The 20330-nt window shown below is 38.3% G+C and overlaps 1 protein-coding gene across 1 annotated transcript in view; it reads right to left on the bottom strand.

The window, feature by feature from the left end:
• Positions 1-18548: 18548 nt before the first annotated feature.
• Positions 18549-20330, bottom strand: part of ST8SIA4 (ST8 alpha-N-acetyl-neuraminide alpha-2,8-sialyltransferase 4) — a 100925-nt gene continuing 99143 nt past the window's right edge. Inside the window, exon 5 of the mRNA XM_059919401.1 lies at positions 18549-20091. Within this exon, the coding sequence (XP_059775384.1) occupies positions 19809-20091 (283 nt within the window). The 3' untranslated portion in view covers positions 18549-19808. The remainder of the gene's footprint in view (positions 20092-20330) is intronic.

Here is a 20330-nt window from a genome sequence, read left to right on the forward strand (position 1 = left end):
TTCAATAAAAACTGCAGCTGTTAAACTTGGGGAAAATATGAGGGTATGATATGGTCTGCTGGATATTCTGAATGACCTAAGCTCCTCCTCCTTAACCTTTTGCCCCAGGGACAGAACAAATGGGTACTAGGCTCAAGTAGGGGCTATAAATTAGTCCCAAGAAGTTGTTATATCTGTAGCTGTGGATCTGTCTGGGAAGTTCAGCATATCCTCGATGGTCAAACAATCCATGCTTAAAGAGTAGCTATTATGTTAAAAATAAATAACCAGTATGTCTGGAGCAGTTAGTATGCCTATGCTGTCAGTTTGTCATTAGTGGCTGACCTATCCAGAGTGCCTTTGAGGTTATCCATATTTTAGTGATATTGATATCATTATTCTAATGAATATTTATTTAGTTGGAATCCAATGCTTCATGGCACATTCATTTTAACCATAATTCATATTACCTATATATTAAAGTCTTTTAAAATGTTAGAAACACATTAATATTTAAATGCTGTCAGGTTTTATATGTCAACCCAGGAAATGTGTGGCCTATTATTCCATCAGAATTACACCTTCCCATGTGATTTTATTTTTTCTGACCTGACTCTATGCAGCAGAAGACCTCCTTCAAGAAGTCTATCCCTAAAGGATCACTAAGCAGTGTGATCAGAGACACATCACTTATTGAAAGCAGGTTTCCACACTGAATCACCTGTTCTCAGACTCTCGGGTGCCCCGAAGTATAGCTTTGAAATAGTAGGTGACATTCTGCCACTTACTGTGTTTTCACACACTGCAGCCCTTGATCAGGTTGTCACTTCACATGAAAAGACTCAGATGGAGAACAAGTTGACTTCTGCTGTCTTCTCAGAAATGAACAAAGAAGCTCTCTCTGGGAGAGTCAGGTCTTGAATTTTCTAACTTGATTGAGCAATATTTCACCTAGCTGCAAAGCAACCACGTGCTACACACTTTCCAATTGCCTTCAGACTTGCCAAATGCATTTATAGACTGAGAAGGAGCCCTAGGAAAAATGTGGTGGATGAAATGAAGTCTTTTTCACATTGCCCCTTTTATTATTGTGTTATAAAAACCCAGGCTCAAAATAGATTCAGGTAGATTTATCTTTTAATGAAAATCGCTGGGAGGTTTGAAGTCAAATATTATTATCTCTTTCTCCTGTCTCCAGCCCAGGACTCATTTGCAGTGCTGACCTTGCAGTTCGGTCCTAGAGGGAGTGATAATGATATTGTGGACTGACTTCCTTCAGAAGGGACTTCTTAAAGAGACAATGAGGCCAGCATGCCTCCTGTTAGGCTCCATTGTCCAAGGTTGCGCAAGTCAGCTTTGCCGGAGAGCAAAGGGCAGCAAAGTTCAGGGGCATTGTGTGCAGCAGAAAGGAGCAAGTTCTCAGGACATTGTCAGGAAGCTGGCCTCAGCCGCTCAGGAGGCCTTGTGCAGCACTCACAGGCATCAGCGCTCACCTGAACTGCAGGTGGGAGGCTGGACGGTCTATACTTCTGGGTCCTTTCCTATATTCCCCCTGCTGGGGCTGCACCGAGCGGCTCTAGAGTAACTAACTGCCCCAACTCCTCCCCATCAGCAATGCACACACCTCTTCCACTGTCACTGCTGCCTCCTGATGCTTGAAATGGGCTCTCAGGAGGCTGGTTAGTATGAGAGGGATTTTACCAATTCTTTCTCGTCTTGGCTTTGGGCTTCTCTTGTTTTTAGTTCTTTCTTGAATTTCAAACTTCATAACAGAGGAGAGATGCGGTGTGGGTGTTGGGACACATGAAGCAGAGGTAAGACGAGAAAGTAAACAAGGGAATGGCATTTAAAGAAAGATTGTTAGCAGTCAGCATTTCAACACACATATGTAAAAAGAGCACACTGGGGAAATAGAGTAATGAGAATTTAATGTCACAATGATTGTAATTTTATGCCTAAATACACTCAACATGACAAGGAATTCTCTTAATTTTAATTAGGAATAGGTGGGGGCATTGTAATTTTTTCCCACCAACTGCATAGCTCCTGGAACTAATTGCCTTCCAAGAGCAATAGATGATAGAAAAACACGATCGCATCGTATTTCTGGAGAACATAAAGAGCACATTGGGCTGCACCCCAGAGGCCTCCAAGGCCTGCACTTGCCCAGCTTCAAGACCCAAGAAAGATCCCCAAGTCAGTGACAGAGACATCAGTGGCTTAATGGATGGGGGAGCTTACACGTCTGAAGCAAGGTCCTGGAGAGACACCCCACTGTGTGCAGCAAACGGCGGGCAGGACATAGCTGCAGACTTCGCTCCTGGGGGAATGGGAGATTACCACTTATAGGAGAAAGTGATGGCAGGTGGGCTCATTGGTTACCAGGGAAACCAGCAGAGGGGGCACGGCCCTCACTGCCCCTTTGATAAGAACAATCACTCGCTGGGCCTGGGGCAAATATGTAGGAAGGTCATTCAGGTGAGTAGGGTGTAGGCAAAGCAGGCACTGGTTGAGCAGGGGATGCACAGAGAGCAAGAGAACGGCCACCTTGACTGTGCTGACCATACACAGCATCACGCTGATATCTTGACTCCGAACTGGAGCAGCGTCTCAACCTAACTGGTAGTAATTACAACCCCATATCTATCTATTTGACCGGCTGGTTTTATATGTTATGCATTTTACTATACAACTACTTCCTATGAGTGAATTCCATGTGCAAATGGCAAAGCAAACTTGAAGAACTGATTCGGGTAAGTTCTTTTGAATCTATTACCCCTGAATAAAAGCCTCAATGAAATTCTGTGCAGCTTAATATTATAAGGATTTTCGTAAATTGGTGAAACATATATATCTTCCATGTGGATGTGCTTGTCTGGGACTTACCTACTGTAGTAAAATCTACCTCCCACCCTACTCCTGCTCTCTCTTTTTAATGATTCACAGAATCACTTAGCATCTAGCCAGGGATGGCTGAACAAGCTTGATTAAATTTAAACTCTTTTCTACTCACCTGAAACTAGTAAACCCTCCTCCCCTAAAACTTACTGGAGTCTCCCTGAAACTAAGCATTGTCTGAAGAAGAGGAGGTTTCTAGAAAAAATAAAAAATAAATTTTCCTTTCCTCTTCATACTTTATTTTTCCCTATTCTAAGACACACTGTAACTTAAATTCAATTGTGCCATGAAAATTATGTCCATAATTGGATCTGGTTAAAAAAGTTTACTTTTATCTATATTAGTTGAAAACATATGAAGGTCTTTTCATAGTGAAAAATTAAAATCCAGAATGACAAAATTAAAACTAGAAAAGAAACGCAGCCAAAACCATCACTGCGTGCACAGGTGTCTATCCATGTAGAAATGTAGCACTCTCTCCCCCAACCTGAGAAGCATGCTTATGTTCTATCCTTTAGTAGAAGGCCTATTTTCAAAAGTCAGAAGACTCCTTATGTCTTAGACATTCTTACAGGATCATATCTGACATTATGAATGAAGAGAAAATAGGCACTGCTAAGGTAAACAAATTTTATTTTGTCTTATTTGCATAGTCAAGTTCTGTAAGATCAGTAAGTCTATGTTTATTGTTTGTTGCTGTTTTGTTTTAAAAAGTCACCCATCACAGGCCAAAATGACTTGTAATACCATGAAGTTGTTGAGAATGCTTGCCACAGAGAAGGCATTTTATAACCCTTTATTTAAAAGGTGAACAAATGAATGAAGGTGTGAAGTGAAAGTGAATTTAATGTATGATTATGGTATGAGAAATTTATGAAAATGTGAAACGTGAGCTCAACATTGTAAAATCTATAGATTTAGCCACATGCCAATGCAGGGGACACAGTTTTGAGCCCTGGTCCAGGAAGATCCCACATGCTGCAGAGCAACTAAGCCTGTGTGCCACAACTACTGAGCCCGTGTGCCACAACTACTGAAGCCCACGTGCCTAGAGCCCGTGCTCCGCAACAAGAGAAGCCACCACAATGAGAAGCCCGCACACCACAACGAAGAGTAGCCCCCCCTCACCACAACTAGAGAAAGCCTGTGTGCAGCAACGAAGACCCAATGCAGCCAAAAATAAATACATAAATACATAAATTTTTTTTAAAAATCTATAGATTTAGGTACTTTTAAAAATCAATACTCAATGTTACACTGAATTCCAATGGACAAAATTATTAGTTTTATTCATAAATAGTGGGTTTACAGAATTAGACATAGGATGTTTTCCCACTTTAATCTCTTTTCAGCAAGCAAAATTACAGACCTGAATATGGTAACCTTCATGGTAACCCTAAACCTTCAAATATTTTTTAAATGTTTCTTTTTCTCAAAAAATTATTTTTGAGCACCTACCACATGCTAGACACTGTCTAATGCTATGAATAGAGAAGTGAATAATAGAAGCAAGATGAAAGTCTCAAAGCTAACATTCTAGTAAAGGGAAGTAGGCGATAAATAAGAAGTAACATATAGATATCAGATAGTGATGAGTGTTGGGGAAAAACATAAAGCGGGAAAGGGAGATGGGTATAAATTAACATAATGTAAATAGGAAATGCCCACTGAGACTGTGACATTTGGGAAAAGAACAAAAGGTGAAGAGGAAGTGAGCCATGGAGATATCCAGGGGGAGAGGGAACACGAGGGAGAGGGTACAGTAAGTAGTACGAAGGCTCTGAGGCAGAAACATGCATAGGTGTTAGGAGGCCCGTGTGACTGGCGTGAAGTGAGGGAGAGGAATAGTAGTATGTGAGAGGTTCAGTGCTGCAGACTGCATAGGGCCACTGTTAGGACTGACTTTGCATCTCAGTGAGATGGGAAGATTGGTACTTTCACTCTAAGATTTCCACTACTTGGATATATACATTTTATTTTAGCTTCAAGATTCTTTTGGAACCTGAGTTCAAAACAAGGCTAATCCCCATGACTTCAGCTTGTCCCCTGATTTAGGAAGGAGGGTCTTACTGTATTTTTCACATAATTGTCCATATTGTCAAAACCTATAGGAGTATGAACATTTGATGCCGGGCACTGGGATTAATGCAATGTATTTTAGGTCTAAATTGGAACCAGATGACCTAGATGTATTTCTCATACTTCGGATCATCCTGCAAATCCCAAGACAGGCTAGGCTCCTTGGTGCAGGAGGCGCATCACAAGGGTGGGGTAGAGATGAGGGCAGGAGCTAATGTCCATGTGTCCAGGCCTTCTTCCCAGAGCTGGAATCAAGGTTGAACACCTGGTATCTGACTTTTCAGGAAAGTCTGGAGTCCAAGGGGAGGGAGCACTAGCTTAGCTGTGAAGGTGCAGAGCAAGGAGACCAGCATCCTCTCCCACCGAGCCCTGGAGGGCCGGGTTTTAGAATGAGACACTGCCAGGGACCCCTGTGTCCTGGTGCAGCTGCAGAGTCAATATGCACAAGCAGCTTCTGCCTTAAAAGGAGTCCACAACCCATTCCCTTCAGATGAAATGATATGCCTTCTGGGTCATCTGCAGGTTGTTTCTAGTGTTTTTCTTACTCAAAATTGCAAATAAAAGAATTTAGATTTAAATATATGGTGAAACATTTTTGGTCCAGACAGAAAGGACAGAGTGTTTATGGCCTGAGTGTTGTGGCCAATGCTAGATTACTCAGTATGAAAACAACCAGCCTCATGCGAACACAATTTTGTTTAAAGGATTTGATGATTGATTAAAAAAATGTTAACTCATCTTGGAGACTTATTTTGCTTTCTTACAATTTTTTACTACATAGTAGTGTTTCTATTTTTTATTGTATATGTAAGGACACTATACATTTTTAGGGGTAAGTTCTCTAAAGAATGTACTTCTTGCCTGGCTAGAGCTAACTTATGTTCCTCTCTCAAGCTACAAAGATTTTCTTTGTGGATAACCTGGTGATATTAACATATAACACCAGCAAAAAAATTTGAGATCTTGAGTTGATCCAATTTTGAGTTGCAGCAATTGGTGGTATGAGAACAAGCTAATGCTGCATGAAAGAAACAGTTAAGCAACTTCTCTTGAGAATCCCAAGATAACAGAAAGGATCTGGTCAGTACTAATTGATGGTTAATAATTAACTCATTTTCACATTATTAGTGTACTTACTATTTATTATTCATCAAACACTACAGTGAGAAAATAATTTCAAACTTCAAGCATTTCCATCATTAATTGCCATCTTTTTGTAGAATCAAATACATCCTCAATTGTAAAACTGTAATTTTAGGTGAAAGTAAAACAAAATAAACAAATCTTACAATTCATCTCTAAACACTACCAGTGCTAAAAAACACCCTGACTTTAGAGATTTAGAATATTAAAATGTGGGTGCCTTGGAATCAAGGAAACACAGTAATTAAATAATTCATCCAAGTAAAAGTATCACAGACCTACTATGTGCCAGGTACTGTGAGAGGCACTCTAGTCATAACACACAGAACTGATACAGAACTGATACAAAACAATCTCTGTCCCCAAGCTGTCAACAGTTTTGACAGCTTTCAATAAGTAATAATAATAAAGTTTGGACAGTGCTTTGATATGGGAAATATAGTTTGATGTTTGAGCTGAGGCCCAAATGAAAAACAGATGCTAGTCAGAGAATATGTAGTGGGTGCGGGGAAGGGGGTTCTAGATAAAAGTAATAGATGAGTGGAAATAGAAAAAAAGGATGGTGCTGAAAAAATGTAGTATGGCTAGAACATACTGTTTGGCCCATGAAGTTTAAGTGTCAAGAATGCAATTAAAAAGAGAAAAAGATACAAACTCCTGAAGGGTTGATAAGGAAAAAGTGATGGAAAACCACATGTCGATCTATAGTAGCTATCATTTCATGCATTCAGGCTCCTAGTCACTCTGAGGGCATCTCTTCCTTGAGATACCCCTTTTCCTTGGAGTGAATGGAATTAAATGTTTGTGGTAAGAGGAATGTTTACATGGAGGATCAACCTGCAGTTAAAAGAACTTTTTGACTTGAGACTTACAGATGGGCATGTGGAGTACATCTTTACACAGGCAGAGAAATTTCGGCTTTGCATCTAAAGCTGGAGGGAGGATGTCATCTGAAAATTATTCTTTCATTGGAGTATTCTAACAGATAGGATTTTTTAAATTTACATTCATACAATAGAACACTAAATAGTAGTGAAAATAACTCATAATAGTGCCTACATGCATCAACATAAATATAGCCCATACCTATCATGCTTAGAGAAAAATCCATTGGTAAATTGATAAAGTATGATTCTACTTTTACTCAGATTAAAACCATGCATAATAAACCATATATGATTTAGTGATATAAACATGCAGTAAAATTATCATGGGAAATCATGGGGTCTATATTCTATTTTGTTATGAACATACGTTAATATATATGTTAAGGTTTCTATTAATAAATAAGGTTATTTGTTATGAGAAACTAGTTCCTTGGCAACATTTCTAATATCCAGTGCCCTCAGTACACATTACATCACAAATTCTTCTCTCCAGTAAAATTATTTTCTATTAATTATCACATCTTAGCATATCTAGGTGTCTGACTATACGAGGGTCTGATTATTCTCTCTGGTTAACAGATAGTTTGAAAAGCAGAGATTTCACAGCAAGTGCAAGAGCCAGGCCAGGCCACGCCAGGCCTTTTGTCTATAGCCTTGGGATCTTTCCTGAATAGGCACAACCCGATTATTGACTGTGAAAGTCCCCCACAATTTATCAAAGAAGGACTGTTTGGAGCTGTGCTCTCCAAGTCAATAGTCATTAGCCCTGTGTTGCTATTGAACACTTTAAAAGTGGTTCAGGAAAATCTATGAGTTCAATATTTTGGGAGGCGTCAACCTATGTGTCCCTGATGTTTTTCCCAACCAGGGCCCTGATTTTGATAAAAACAAGCTTCCTTGGTTGAGAGTTTTACCTTCTTTGCAGCTGGGATAGTCAGATGATTAAGTTTTGGACCAGGTCCTCAGCTTTCTCTGACTTCAAAAGAAGAAGGCATCTGTGTGATCTCCCAGGGAGTCCCTTTCTTTATCTTTCGTATTACTTTTCAGTTGCCTGTCAATTAGCAATAGCTTTTTATTATGTTTTTCTAGGGCATCAGTTATGGTGCTTAACAATAGCCATTCAATCTCATTGTCCTTAAAAATGACCATTTCCCCTTTACCTGTTACTGGAGGTAGTATACCATCTGAATTCACTGGGTGGCCCAGAATTCCATATCAACTACTTTATTTTTATTTATTTATTTTTTGGCCTTGCCACTCGGTATATGGGATCTTAGTTCCCCAACCAGGGATGGAACTCAAGCCCCCTAAAGTGGGAGAGCAGAGTCTTAACCACTGGACCACCAGGGAAGTCCCATATCAACTACTTCTAATGAACTGTTGTTTATCCCTCAGCTCACATCTATGGCCTCTTAGGGAGTTCCCTATGACCAAGTGACAGGGGGGGAAAATTCTGGTCTGGTTCTCAGATGGGTCAGCTTAATAGCTTGATGTGAGCTGAAAATGTGCACCTGCTGTACTTCAGCCAGTCTAGTATGGTCCTACAGGACAGTGGTGAGAGAAAATCCTTCCAGTGAACAGAGTTGGGAGTAGTATCCTTGGTCATTCACTTTGTTGAATTGGGACCTAGACAAACAAAGATTGGAAGACAGAAAAAAGGAAGTCTGGAGTATTTTATGCAGATGGATTTGAGGAAGGCACAAAGTCTGTGGATTATTGTGCATCTCATATTAATGTCTGACAGAGACATAAAGTCTCTATCACAGAAGAGATGTTCAACTGCTAGGTGGAAAAGAGGGCCCATCCTGCTGATGTCAGTAAGCTCGTTTCTCAGCCAGCACAATGTTTGTGCAACGGGCCGACGAACAGATTGTCCATGGTGGCTGAGATGGAACTGTGCGTGGACCCAACAATGTGGGTTCCCTCTCCCTATGGCTGATTAGCTATTGCCACTGCTGGATGGATAACCTGTCAATGGCAGCAACTAGTGCAGGCCCTCAAGTTGAACAATTTGGAAGCATGTTGAAATTAGACCCTTTCAACCTTGGAGGAGGCAGCGATTTAATCCCACCAGAATTGACACAATTTTGGATATGAATTTGCTTTCCCACATACAGTACTTCTGCCAACCCTACCATCCAGGCTCTTACAAAATACCTAATTCATTGGGATGGGATCCTGCAAATTTCCTCAGATGAACAAGACGATTTTATGGCAAAAAAAGGTGAGGCAACGGGTGACTTACCATGGAATCTACTTGTCTCATTACATACCTTATCACCACAAAGTGCCAAACTAGTGTGATAATGGAACTACCTCTTAACTGTTCAGTAAAATGACAGCTCAGAGCCAGAGCAGGTTTGGTATGCTGTTCTTTAAGATGTGCAATATCCATTAAGCTAATGTCCAATATTTGGTGCTGTGTCCCTAATATCTAGAATATCAGTTTCATAACCAACTAATAAAGGTACCATTGGCTCCTCTTCCCATTACCCTTGTCAATCCATTTTGAAAATTGTGTTTCATGTTCTCACAGTTTAGACTCTTTTAGCTTATAAGCCTTGATTTCTACTGTGGGAATGTTTTTTCCAGGGGACACAGTAAAGATCTCAATGAACTGGAAGCTAGAATTACTGCCTTATCAAATTGGGCTGCTCATGCCAATGAACCAATAGGAAGGGAAGAGGTTCTGATGCTGGCAGGGTATTGACACTGATCATGACAAAGAGTTAGAGTGGGTGCTATTTGATGGGGAAGGGGGAGGGCATATCTGGGACCAGGAAGATTCACTGGGTGTGTCTTGGTGCTTCGGGGCCCAGAAATAAACCTGGGTGGATGATTGCAGCAATCAGGGTCTGCCACAGACAAGTCAACTAAGTGCTCAGACTCCTTGAAGATTTGGGTCACACCTTGGGCAAGAGACCCACACTAGCTGTAGTGAGGGAGCTCTGGGAAAGAAGATGATGAATACCAATTATGACATGGAATGATTTACAGATGATGGGACTATAGCTGCCAAACTAATCCTCACGTATAAATTCTTCTGTAAAGTTTACAGCCAACTAACAATTTGGAGAGTTGGTTATGGATTGGAATGAATGGAGGGCCCAAGCCCATGCAAATGGTGCCCTGGAAGGACTATAGTAAACACCTTGTGTAGTATCTCATTTCTTCTCTGCCTCACTTCTCATTTCAGTCACTAATTCAGCAAACAATATTGTGCAGACATGTCAAGTGTGCATTGTCCACCTTGCATGCTCCTTGGGTGCTTTTCTAGCATATACTTTGGGACACCTGTGGGAGCTAGCTTAGAATTCACATGTGCAACTCAGAAGTTCAGGGAATTTGTGACTCATAAAGAAACTCTCAATGGGAGGTAGGATCTGATGGGTAATTGGTTCCTCTTTACATCCCTTGAATCCTGAGATCTTTATCATAAATTTCCTCAGATAGTCCAAGTGGGATTGCACACTCAGTATTCACAGAAGCAGACAATCTGAAAACATATCTTTATATAGGCTTTCTCTCATTTACTGTTACGCTTTCCCCATGTCATAGCCCACTCAATATGCTATAACAAAATATAATAGACTAGGTGGCTTATAAACAACAGACATTTATTTCTCACAGTTCTGGAGACTGGAAAGTCCAAGTTTAAACCACCGGCAGATTGGTGTGTGGTTTGAGGGTCTGCTTCCTGGTTCAAAAACAGCCATCTTCTTGCTGTGTCCTCACATGATGTAGGAGGTGAGGGAGCTCTCTTGGGTCTCTTTTATTAGGACACTAATCTCATTCATGAGGACTCCACCCCCAGGACCTCATCACCTCCCAGAGGCCCTCCACATACCATGACATTGGGGATTGGGTTTCAACATAGGAATTTTGGAGGGACACATATATTCAGTCTATGGTACCCTGGTTGCACACTTCTGCTTCCTGGAAGCATTTGCCCAATAGCCTATTTACATTAAAACCCCTTTGAGTTGTGTTTTAAAAGGAACCTATACTGTGAATATGACATACATATGCACATTTTTCTATGAATAGATTCCTTAATTTTATTATCTCCACATGTCTATACATCTGCCACTTTACAAAGCATTGGAATTGATAAGATCTCTAGAGGTGTGGTGATAAAAGAAGATAAGAAAAATCTTACTGAAACACGTTTTAGGTAAGGACATAAAAAAAGGAGCCCACAGAGAAGAGAGAAGGCATGGTGGTTGAATGAGAAGTAGTATTAGAAGGCTCCCATTCCACATCTTGGAAAGTTTGGGCATATGGCTTTTCAAATTCTGGAATCATCACAAAATCAAACTTAAAAGTCATGGTGGACTTCCCTGGTGGCGCAGTGGTTGAGAGTCTGCCTGCCAATGCAGGGGACACGGGTTCGAGCCCTGGTCCGGGAAGATCCCACATGCCGCGGAGCAAATGGGCCCGTGAGCCACAACTGCTGAGCCTGCGCGTCTGGAGCTTGTGCTCCGCAACAAGAGAGGCCGCGATAGTGAGAGGCCCGCGCACCGCGATGAAGAGTGGCCCCCGCTTGCCGCAACTAGAGAAAGCCCTCGCACAGCAATGAAGACCCAACACAGCCAAAAATAAATAAATAATAATAAAAATAAAGGAATTCCTTTAAAAAAAAAAAAAAAAAAAGTAAATTTGTCTGACCGGGGAGAAAAAAGTGTATGCTTTAAAAAAAAAAAGTCATGGTAATTTGGAAACACGTATTGAAGTGACAGAAATAAATCACTTTAAAAAGTCATTACTTGGAAGCAAGCACAAGATGCTTTCTTTTATGTGCATTCCTTCAAGTTGGAAATACAAAGTAAATATTAAGACAAAGACATTTGGAAGTGGAGGGTTTTGTATAGTGGATAATTTCAATAGGTCTGCGGTTACTTGGTCTTGGTAGTAAGTGCTTGGTTTAGGGTGAATTTCGGCTTTATTAAAACTTGTAATTCAACAATGATTCTGGGGAAGTATGGTCAGGAGCGGGGTGGAAATTGTGTAAATTCCATAAGCAGGGATTGTTGAATATTTCAGTTTTTTAGGATAATAGTTTCTCAAACCCTACTCATTAGATTATAAAAACAAAAAAAGAAACAACAACAAAAAAACCCCACTGGGTCTTCTGTGTTAATGGAATATTGTTTGTCTTGATTTTACCACCTGACTACAAATCACCTTCAAAGTAGCCTGTGTTCTCTGCCTGGCCCCTTCTGTACTGACCTAACTCTCTGGGCACTCTAGGAATAGAACACTTGCCACCAAAGGATATGATTATTTATTTTCATGTTTGTCTCTTTCATCTAAAATTTGATAACCATTAGAAAAGGTATTGCTCATGTTTCATAGAATGCCTAATAGGTAGTATTACTTTGCAAATGTTGACTAAATGTAACCATTTTATAAGATAAATTATTTTTAGATTTTACATGCCATCAAGATTTGCACATACATATTAAAAGAGTTGATAAACTCACATAAGAAAACATGCCATCAGTGCCTATAGAATTAAATAAAATTACCCCATAAATGAATGCCCAGTATATTGATAAAGAGTAGGACTGTGAACCGTGAATACAGCTGATTATTCTAACAACTCACAAGAACACTAACAATTACAATGTCCGTAGAAAAGCAGAAAGTATTCGTACTTTTCTTTTACTAAGCCTATGTTTTACCTTTGAGAGCTCAGCACATACAGTCTTAAAATAAAAGCCCGTATTTTAAAGAAGAAAAACCTTGACTTATTAGGAGAGCCTTCAGAAACATTTCTTCATATATGTACATGGTAAATATTACACATTGGAGCCTGCATCTACCCTGCTATTGTTCTCTACCTGAGAGACAAACGATCTGTTTGAACACAATGACCGTCTGCCCAAATCACGGAGATAGACGAACGTAGAATCCAAAGCAGCACAGGTCTGGTGGTAGTGATCTTTCCTGGAAAACATCTGCTACCAGCTGGTAGTGATCTTTCCTGGAAAACATCTGCTACCAGCTGAGTGTGTTTACATTTTGGCAGCACTGGCAGATGTGCTCATAGACAGCCCATCTGTGTGGTGATGGAGGCTGGAGCGAAGGAAGCTGGGTTGGACAGACAGCAGAGACACAGCTTACTATAATACACTGAGTTGTTCCAGAAAATGCAAATTAGCACCTCATAGCATGTTTTTTCCTTCCTGTGCTATTAATGTTTTAAAGCTAACTAATTTGTGTATTGCCCAGTATAAGCAATAAAGTTTAGGTTTGGGACTGCTCTTAGGAATGTAGTCATGGTATGATTACTATTTTAGAAAAGGGAGTAATTGTTACTGTAAAAATTAATGTAAAAAGTTTAGAGAATAAATATATGTTTAAAATATTTTCCTCTTTGAAAATGTTATTCAAAAAATATTTTGGCCTGTGGGAAAAGAAAACAGTGAATAAAGTAAGCATCGACCTTTCTAAGTGAAGCTTCTTATCTGTTCTCTTCTTTTGTGTTGTTTGCTGTATTCAGAAGTGTTATCCAAAATCTGTTCTGAAGAACATAATTTCATACTTAATGGAAGTTATATACAAAATTATCCATCATGACTTTTTAAACAATAGAAATTTCTCTCTTTATCTCAAGATTTCTCTGATCTTTTTCTATGTTAATGTATTTTCTGAATCTCCAAGGAAGAGACATACAGACTTGTCATCCACTGAGCACATTTTTGTGGAGCATGTCCTGGACCAGTGTTCTCTTGTGTTCACTTGAGAAATTCCACTTTGGCGACTGAGTCAGAAATCAGCAATCTGGAAGCAAAAATATTTTAAAAAGAGATATTTATGTTAGCATTAGATTCTTTCACATAATTTGTTGATTGAGATTCCAGAAATTAAGTACCTAAGTGACGGAAAGCTATCTTTTAAGAATGGATTGAATAATACTTATAGTCTTCTATCTGAGATTATTTATCTATTTATTTGTTTTGCTTTCATGAACTCATGCATGATGAAGCCAGTATATAGGGGAAATCATTAAACTGCTCCTTAATTTGGAGATTAGGTTACTTCCATTCTCAGGAAAAGAAGGAAACTAGTAAAAAAAATCAATATAAAATGGATGAACTTAGTCATCTGCAGAATTTCAACCTTAAGATATTTCTGTAAATATCATCTAATGCTAAATTGCTAATGGAGATGAAACACCCAGATTCAATTAAAATGTTTGTATAGAAATCTCATAATTAGACTCTAAAATAACTGCAGTATGATCAATTTTGTGATACATAAAGTCACATTCTAACATAACAGTAATCCAGCTTGCATGAAAAAAATACAGGAAGAGTTTGGAGCAAGAATTATCAGTGTTTATGCAGCACCATCCAGGAGACACTGCCCTGGAAGGCACAGTTCTTCTTGTTATTAGAGATAATCATTTGTTTTTCACTTATTAGACTGCCCCAAAGTCTATATTATATACCCTGCCTATAGACTTACCTCAACTTTTAATCTGTGCTCCATAAATAGTGACTTATTTGCAAACTAAGTTTCCCAGGAAACTTCTTGCCAGTTAAAAAGTATTGGCATCAAAATCTGATCATTAAGAAGGTGGACGCTGAAGTCAGACAGACCACTTGGATTCAAATCCTTGTTTTCTCACTTCTGAGCTTCGTGACCTTCAGCAAATCACATAATCTCACATCTATAAAAATGGGATATTACAGCTCTCATCTCACAGGCTCATGATGAGGTCTGATTTTATCCCAAGAATACATAGGGATTCCCCACTGTATATGGATTTTTGAAAGTAAAAGTTAATTATGCAAATACAAATAAGATTGATATTCATCAACCATTGTTAATGGTTCATTGTTGGTCTCTAGCAAATGTTTCAAAATTACAAAAGGTTAAAAGTGACCTCATGAAAACAAAGTTAATTTCTGGAGAAAATAGTGCAGTCTGAAAACATAGACTAGTCAGTTCTAGAAAGCCACGGAAGATTTTTTTTTTAATTAATTAATTTATTTATTTTCGGCTGCATTGGGTCTTTGTTGCTGTGCGTGGGCTTTCTCTAGTTGCGGCGAGCGGGGGCTACTCTTCGTTGAAGTGCATGGGCTTCTCATTGCCGTGGCTTCTCTTGTTGCGGAGCACGGGCTCTAGAGCACAGGCTCAGTAGTTGTGGCGTGCAGGCTCAGCTGCTCCACGGCATGTGGGATCTTTCCGGACCAGGGCTCGAACCCGTGTCCCCTGCACTGGCAGACAGATTCTTAACCACTGCGCCACCAGGGAAGCCCCCACGGAAGATTTAAATATGCGGTTTTCAGAATCATCCCCTGGAAGGTGAACTGCAAAGAGCAGCAAGTGAGTGTAACAGCGGTCAACATCACAAGTCACAGGGCAGCCATAAGAACGTGCAGCGTGCAAGGAGCCACTGGCTTCTTCAGCCACGAAGCTGGAGTGACCCACTGACAAGTCAGTGGGAATACAAATTGGACATAAATGACTGTAACTTGTGTAACACTCCATTCCCTCAGCCACAAACAGAAGGCACTACACAGAAAACTGTCAAGGATCTCCTGATGTGCATGGGCTTTTGATATTGTTCATATTGCCAGGTATGCACTTTAAATAAATGACTTGCCAAATTGCCAGTGGGTGGGGCTGAGGGGGAGGGAAAACAGAAGCGCTAGCTAAAGCTTGTTAAAGCTTTACACTACCTTATGTTGACATGTAAAGTGGAACAGAGGTGTTAGATATAAGAGATAAGAGAAGAATTGAAAAACAAATGGGGGTTTAATTTATTTTACAGTTTCACAAATGATAAAACAGTAACACCCAATTGCTATACATAAACAAAAGGGAAACAGTGTTGAACAGAATGAACTTGACAGAATAACCCTCATCTTTCAATTCCACAAATGATGTAAGAAATACTCAGTAGCAATTATCCTGTGCAGCAATACTATCTCTGTAAACTCTTTTTTTTTCCCCCTGCTATATACATTTGAAACACTTGTGCTTTTGCCTACACAAAGAAACAGTATTTACTAAAAAGTGCTACTTAAATGGGGAGACACAGAGTCTGGAACCACAATCTGAAAACTGCAATTCGAATACATTGCCAGCTTGAAGACTTTTTTTTTAATTTTTAATTTTTTTTTTTTTTTTAAGATTTGGATACACTTATTGTAACTCTAGGTATGAACAGTGTAGAATTCAGTTATAAATAGATCCCTTTAAAGCAGGTTAGCAACTGAAGTTTCAAAAGAACTTCTTTATTCTAAAGTGGTCTTATCTCCAGAGTGCTTCACAGTGCAGGCCCCGAAGACATTAGCATAACACAAACCTAGCGTGTGTATATTACAGACTAAGTGTGTATACACACAGACACACATATATAACATTGTATATATGCATCACACATGTCTATTTGTACTATGTAGATATATCTATAACACATATATAATAAAATATCTATTTCTAGGTGGGCTTTATTTGGATTTTCTTCCATCAAATAGGAACAATAACCGTCTCTCGCTCAATCTGTCAAACGTTGGTATATTGATGTCTGATGGGGAAACTCTCAAATTTGCAGAGGTAACAACTAACTATACATAACTCTTCCTATACCCCTTCCACAATTATAGATACTCCAACAATAACCACATGAAAACAATTCTTTTATGGACCAAATACCACACTGTGTGCATTATGACTAACTGGCTCAATTAGAAATAAATTACTTTGTTCACCCTTTTCCTGTGTAGTAGCTTAATAACTAGTTGGTATGTACACTACCTATAGCATTATTTAAATAAATTGTTTCTGTAAGCATATATGTAGAAATTCCCATTAGCAACTGATATATATTTCATATGATATACAATACATAAAGACATTTGAATGCCCAGCACCTTCTTTCAGACAGAAAAACTTCCACAGTCATTTCATCAGTCTTGTGGGCTGAATCATTAGATTTGCCCAGAAAAGTCTGTTACTGATTTATTATTTTTATTCCAGCAACTTAATGTTAAGTATAGAACAGGCTGGGTAATAATGATGAAAATGTTTCCATGGCCTCTTCATGTCAACAGCACAGTAACAACCATGTTCTCTAAAGGACAGGAATATTTCACAATCAGCTGCCTGAGCATTGCCAGGTACAGGTGTAAATCGTGAAAAGGAAATAAAATATTAAAGAAGTGAACGTATGATAGTCTCAAAAGGAAAAAAAAACCCCAGATATTTCAAGTATGTATTTATAATTTGATTTCATCATTATCCCTTTTGCCCCCTGATCGGTTAAATCTCAATTCTTTTTCTTATTCTTGCTCTTAGCCTTCAGTGATTTCCTTGCCCTATCCCCATAAGAAGGCCACAGTGGATCGTGAAGGGGAAGGGGAGATGGAAAGGTATACAACAGGGAATGAATTGGTCTTGTACAGTTTGTCTTCTTTGAACACTAAATGCCTTTAATTGAATTCATTCTTGAGTATTGAAAGTTCCCTGAGATGAACAAAAGTAGTCTCAGTCGATACTGAAGCCCTTTTTATATGCTGAGCATTTTCAGAACTGGGCAATGTATTTAGAGAACACAAAGCATAGGGTAACAAAGCAATGTGAAGCTAAAAAGGCACTACTCAATGCATCTATGAGATAAACAATGCACAGAACAGTGAATGTCTGGGATGCTTTTGCTGTGGCCTTAAAATTGTTTAAACACATTTGTTGAAAATGCAGTAAAAATGGCAAGGTACCTTGCTGCTGCTTTTTAAGACATACTTTTAATGAGTTCTGACATGTATTTTATCTGCAAGAATTTACTTGTGACTTCAAAATTTTTATTGAATTCAAATTAAAGGCTACTCAAACAACTTGTCTGCAAATAGTCCAAATTAAGTAATTACCTACTTTTGATTCATTGGGTAAATCACTTTTCAACTTTACATTCAAAATATGTATCTAGTACTTTAAAAACTTCCAAGAGGTAAGAGGTTCAATGATAAAAGTACATCATATTCTATCCATTTTTAGCTATGTGTCTTTATGGATTCTATTTTATGGATTCTATCTTGTTTTCTTAGAGACACATAAATTCTCAGGAAATATAATCTTCTGTATCTCAAGGTTCTATCATATTTTTAAAAAGAATACCACATATTATTAATATATTGAGAACTGTAGTACTGTGAATATTCTTTTTCTTGATAACATATATATATATATATATATATTCTTTATGCTATTAATTCTTTTTCAGACCGTCTTCCCTAAGAAACAAAACATACATATTCCTCATGCTATTTCTTCTTTTCTCAGACTGCCTTCCCTAAGAAACAAGAAGTAATCTATGTTGTTTCAGGTCAAGAGGAGAAATGGGAACGCAGTATTTCTGCTTTTTAAAGAAACAATTTACCATCATAATTACCTATCAGCATAGTAATTACCAGAAATTGGCCTATTGGTCAATTCTGTTATGTGTTAAAATGTTTAAAAATCTCTTTATAAATAATTTCATGTGTTTCTCTGAAAACACATTAATGTGATAATGTGAATAAATTTAACTATAGAAAACATATTGGTCAATTTAATTAATCTGAAGTGCAAAATACTGATGTACAGTTTCATTGTTAAACCTCTTAAAATTAATCATCTCCGTGACGAAAACAATACTCCATTAATCATATTATTTCGGCACTAAGAAAATTTAACAATAATCTAGAGAGCATGCCAATCTTTCCATTTGAATAACAAGGGGGATATCAAAGAAAAGTCACATTTTAGCCCTATCAAACATTTATTCTAATGGGCAAAATGTTTCCACAAAATCATTATGAAGTGTAAAAGCTGTGGAACCTTCCTTCAAATAAAAATAAAGTTTGAATTTGGAAAATTTAAAATACCTAGAGACAACTTTCACTTTAGTAGCATAATAATATATTAATATGTTATTTTCATGAAAGGAAAATGGTTTGTTGTGTAGACACATCAGTATAATCTTTGGTACCAAAAGAACATTTTTTTTCCTGCTAATTTTACCATCTCAAATGACAGAGTTTATCTTTCCTTTAGAATGGCTCAAAATTACTGAGTGATACAGTTTATCTGGTACCTTCTACACGGTTGGGAAAAAATCTGGAGGTTTAGAGTTGTGCAAAATAAAACTTTTTTTACAAAGTCATTGTGTGATAACACTTTAAAAATAAAAGAACTTTAAAAATGATCACTTGAAGGTTATTTATCTCTTTCATTTTTATCTCAGAAGGATTTTCGAAGCACCCCAATACCCAAACCAAAAGAGATTCCAGAAGGCAAACAAGAACAGAAACAAAAACATAAAGTTCATGATCAGACTCAGAATCCTGACTGAAGGCATTTACTTGAGTTGTTTAATCTTATGGATTTCACTGCTCAAACTGTTTCCATCTTGATTTCTGCTGACAGGACGGTTCAGTTTCCCCAAGGGCTGAGTTGTGTTCCTGGGTTCCTCTTCTCATGTGCTTGGCGTTGCAGTGGCAGCCCAACAGTGATGAACATTTTTGATTCATTAACTAATGACGAGTGCATTGTTGGATCTTGTAAACACTACTGATTATACATTCAAACTGTGTTCTTAGTGGAAGTGGCACTTACTAGGACCCTTGAAGTCAAAATACTTAATTTTCAGAGCACTTTGCAGGTATTTCATCAGTTGGTAGTGCATTTCTCATGAACGTCCTTTATCACCTTTCAGATAAGTGGTGGATGCTGAAACCCAGTCTTGTTTTGGATCCTGTTTTCAAATCTTAGGAAGCATCTTCAGAAAAGAAGTGCATATTCAGTCTCTTTGTATGTTTCAGATGTGCTTTATTGCTTTATGCACTTTCCTGTTGTCAGTTTCAGAGCTCCTCTATTATGTAGCACATTTAATGTTTTGAATTCTAATGGCATTCTATGAGGGCTTGCATTGGAAAAGTACCTGTATTTTAAGTCATCATAGTAATGATATTTGACAGCTTTTCCATTCAAATCCTTAGGGAATGGCCAGAATCCATACAGGTGAATTTCATCACAGAATCTTGTGGCTAGGGTATACATGAGCAGACCTGTGCTGGGTCTTTTGATGGGAACTTTGTTTGTCAGCCAGTAACTGGGGAAAAAAACATACACACAAGAGAAGAATTTAGAGAAACGTTCAACATACCCTATAGCAAGTACACTATGTATAATTAAAGTAAATGAAATTTGAAAAGTAACTGTATGAATAACATTCAAAAGATTGCTGAAGAAATAATATATTTCTTAAGAATTTAGAAAGTTGAATACATTTATTTTATCTTTCTTATCCTTTATTTTCTTGCTTATTTTGTGGTCATATGAATAGCCAAG

Source organism: Balaenoptera ricei, chromosome 3 (genome assembly GCF_028023285.1).
Source record: "Balaenoptera ricei isolate mBalRic1 chromosome 3, mBalRic1.hap2, whole genome shotgun sequence".
Lineage (NCBI taxonomy): Eukaryota > Metazoa > Chordata > Mammalia > Artiodactyla > Balaenopteridae > Balaenoptera > Balaenoptera ricei.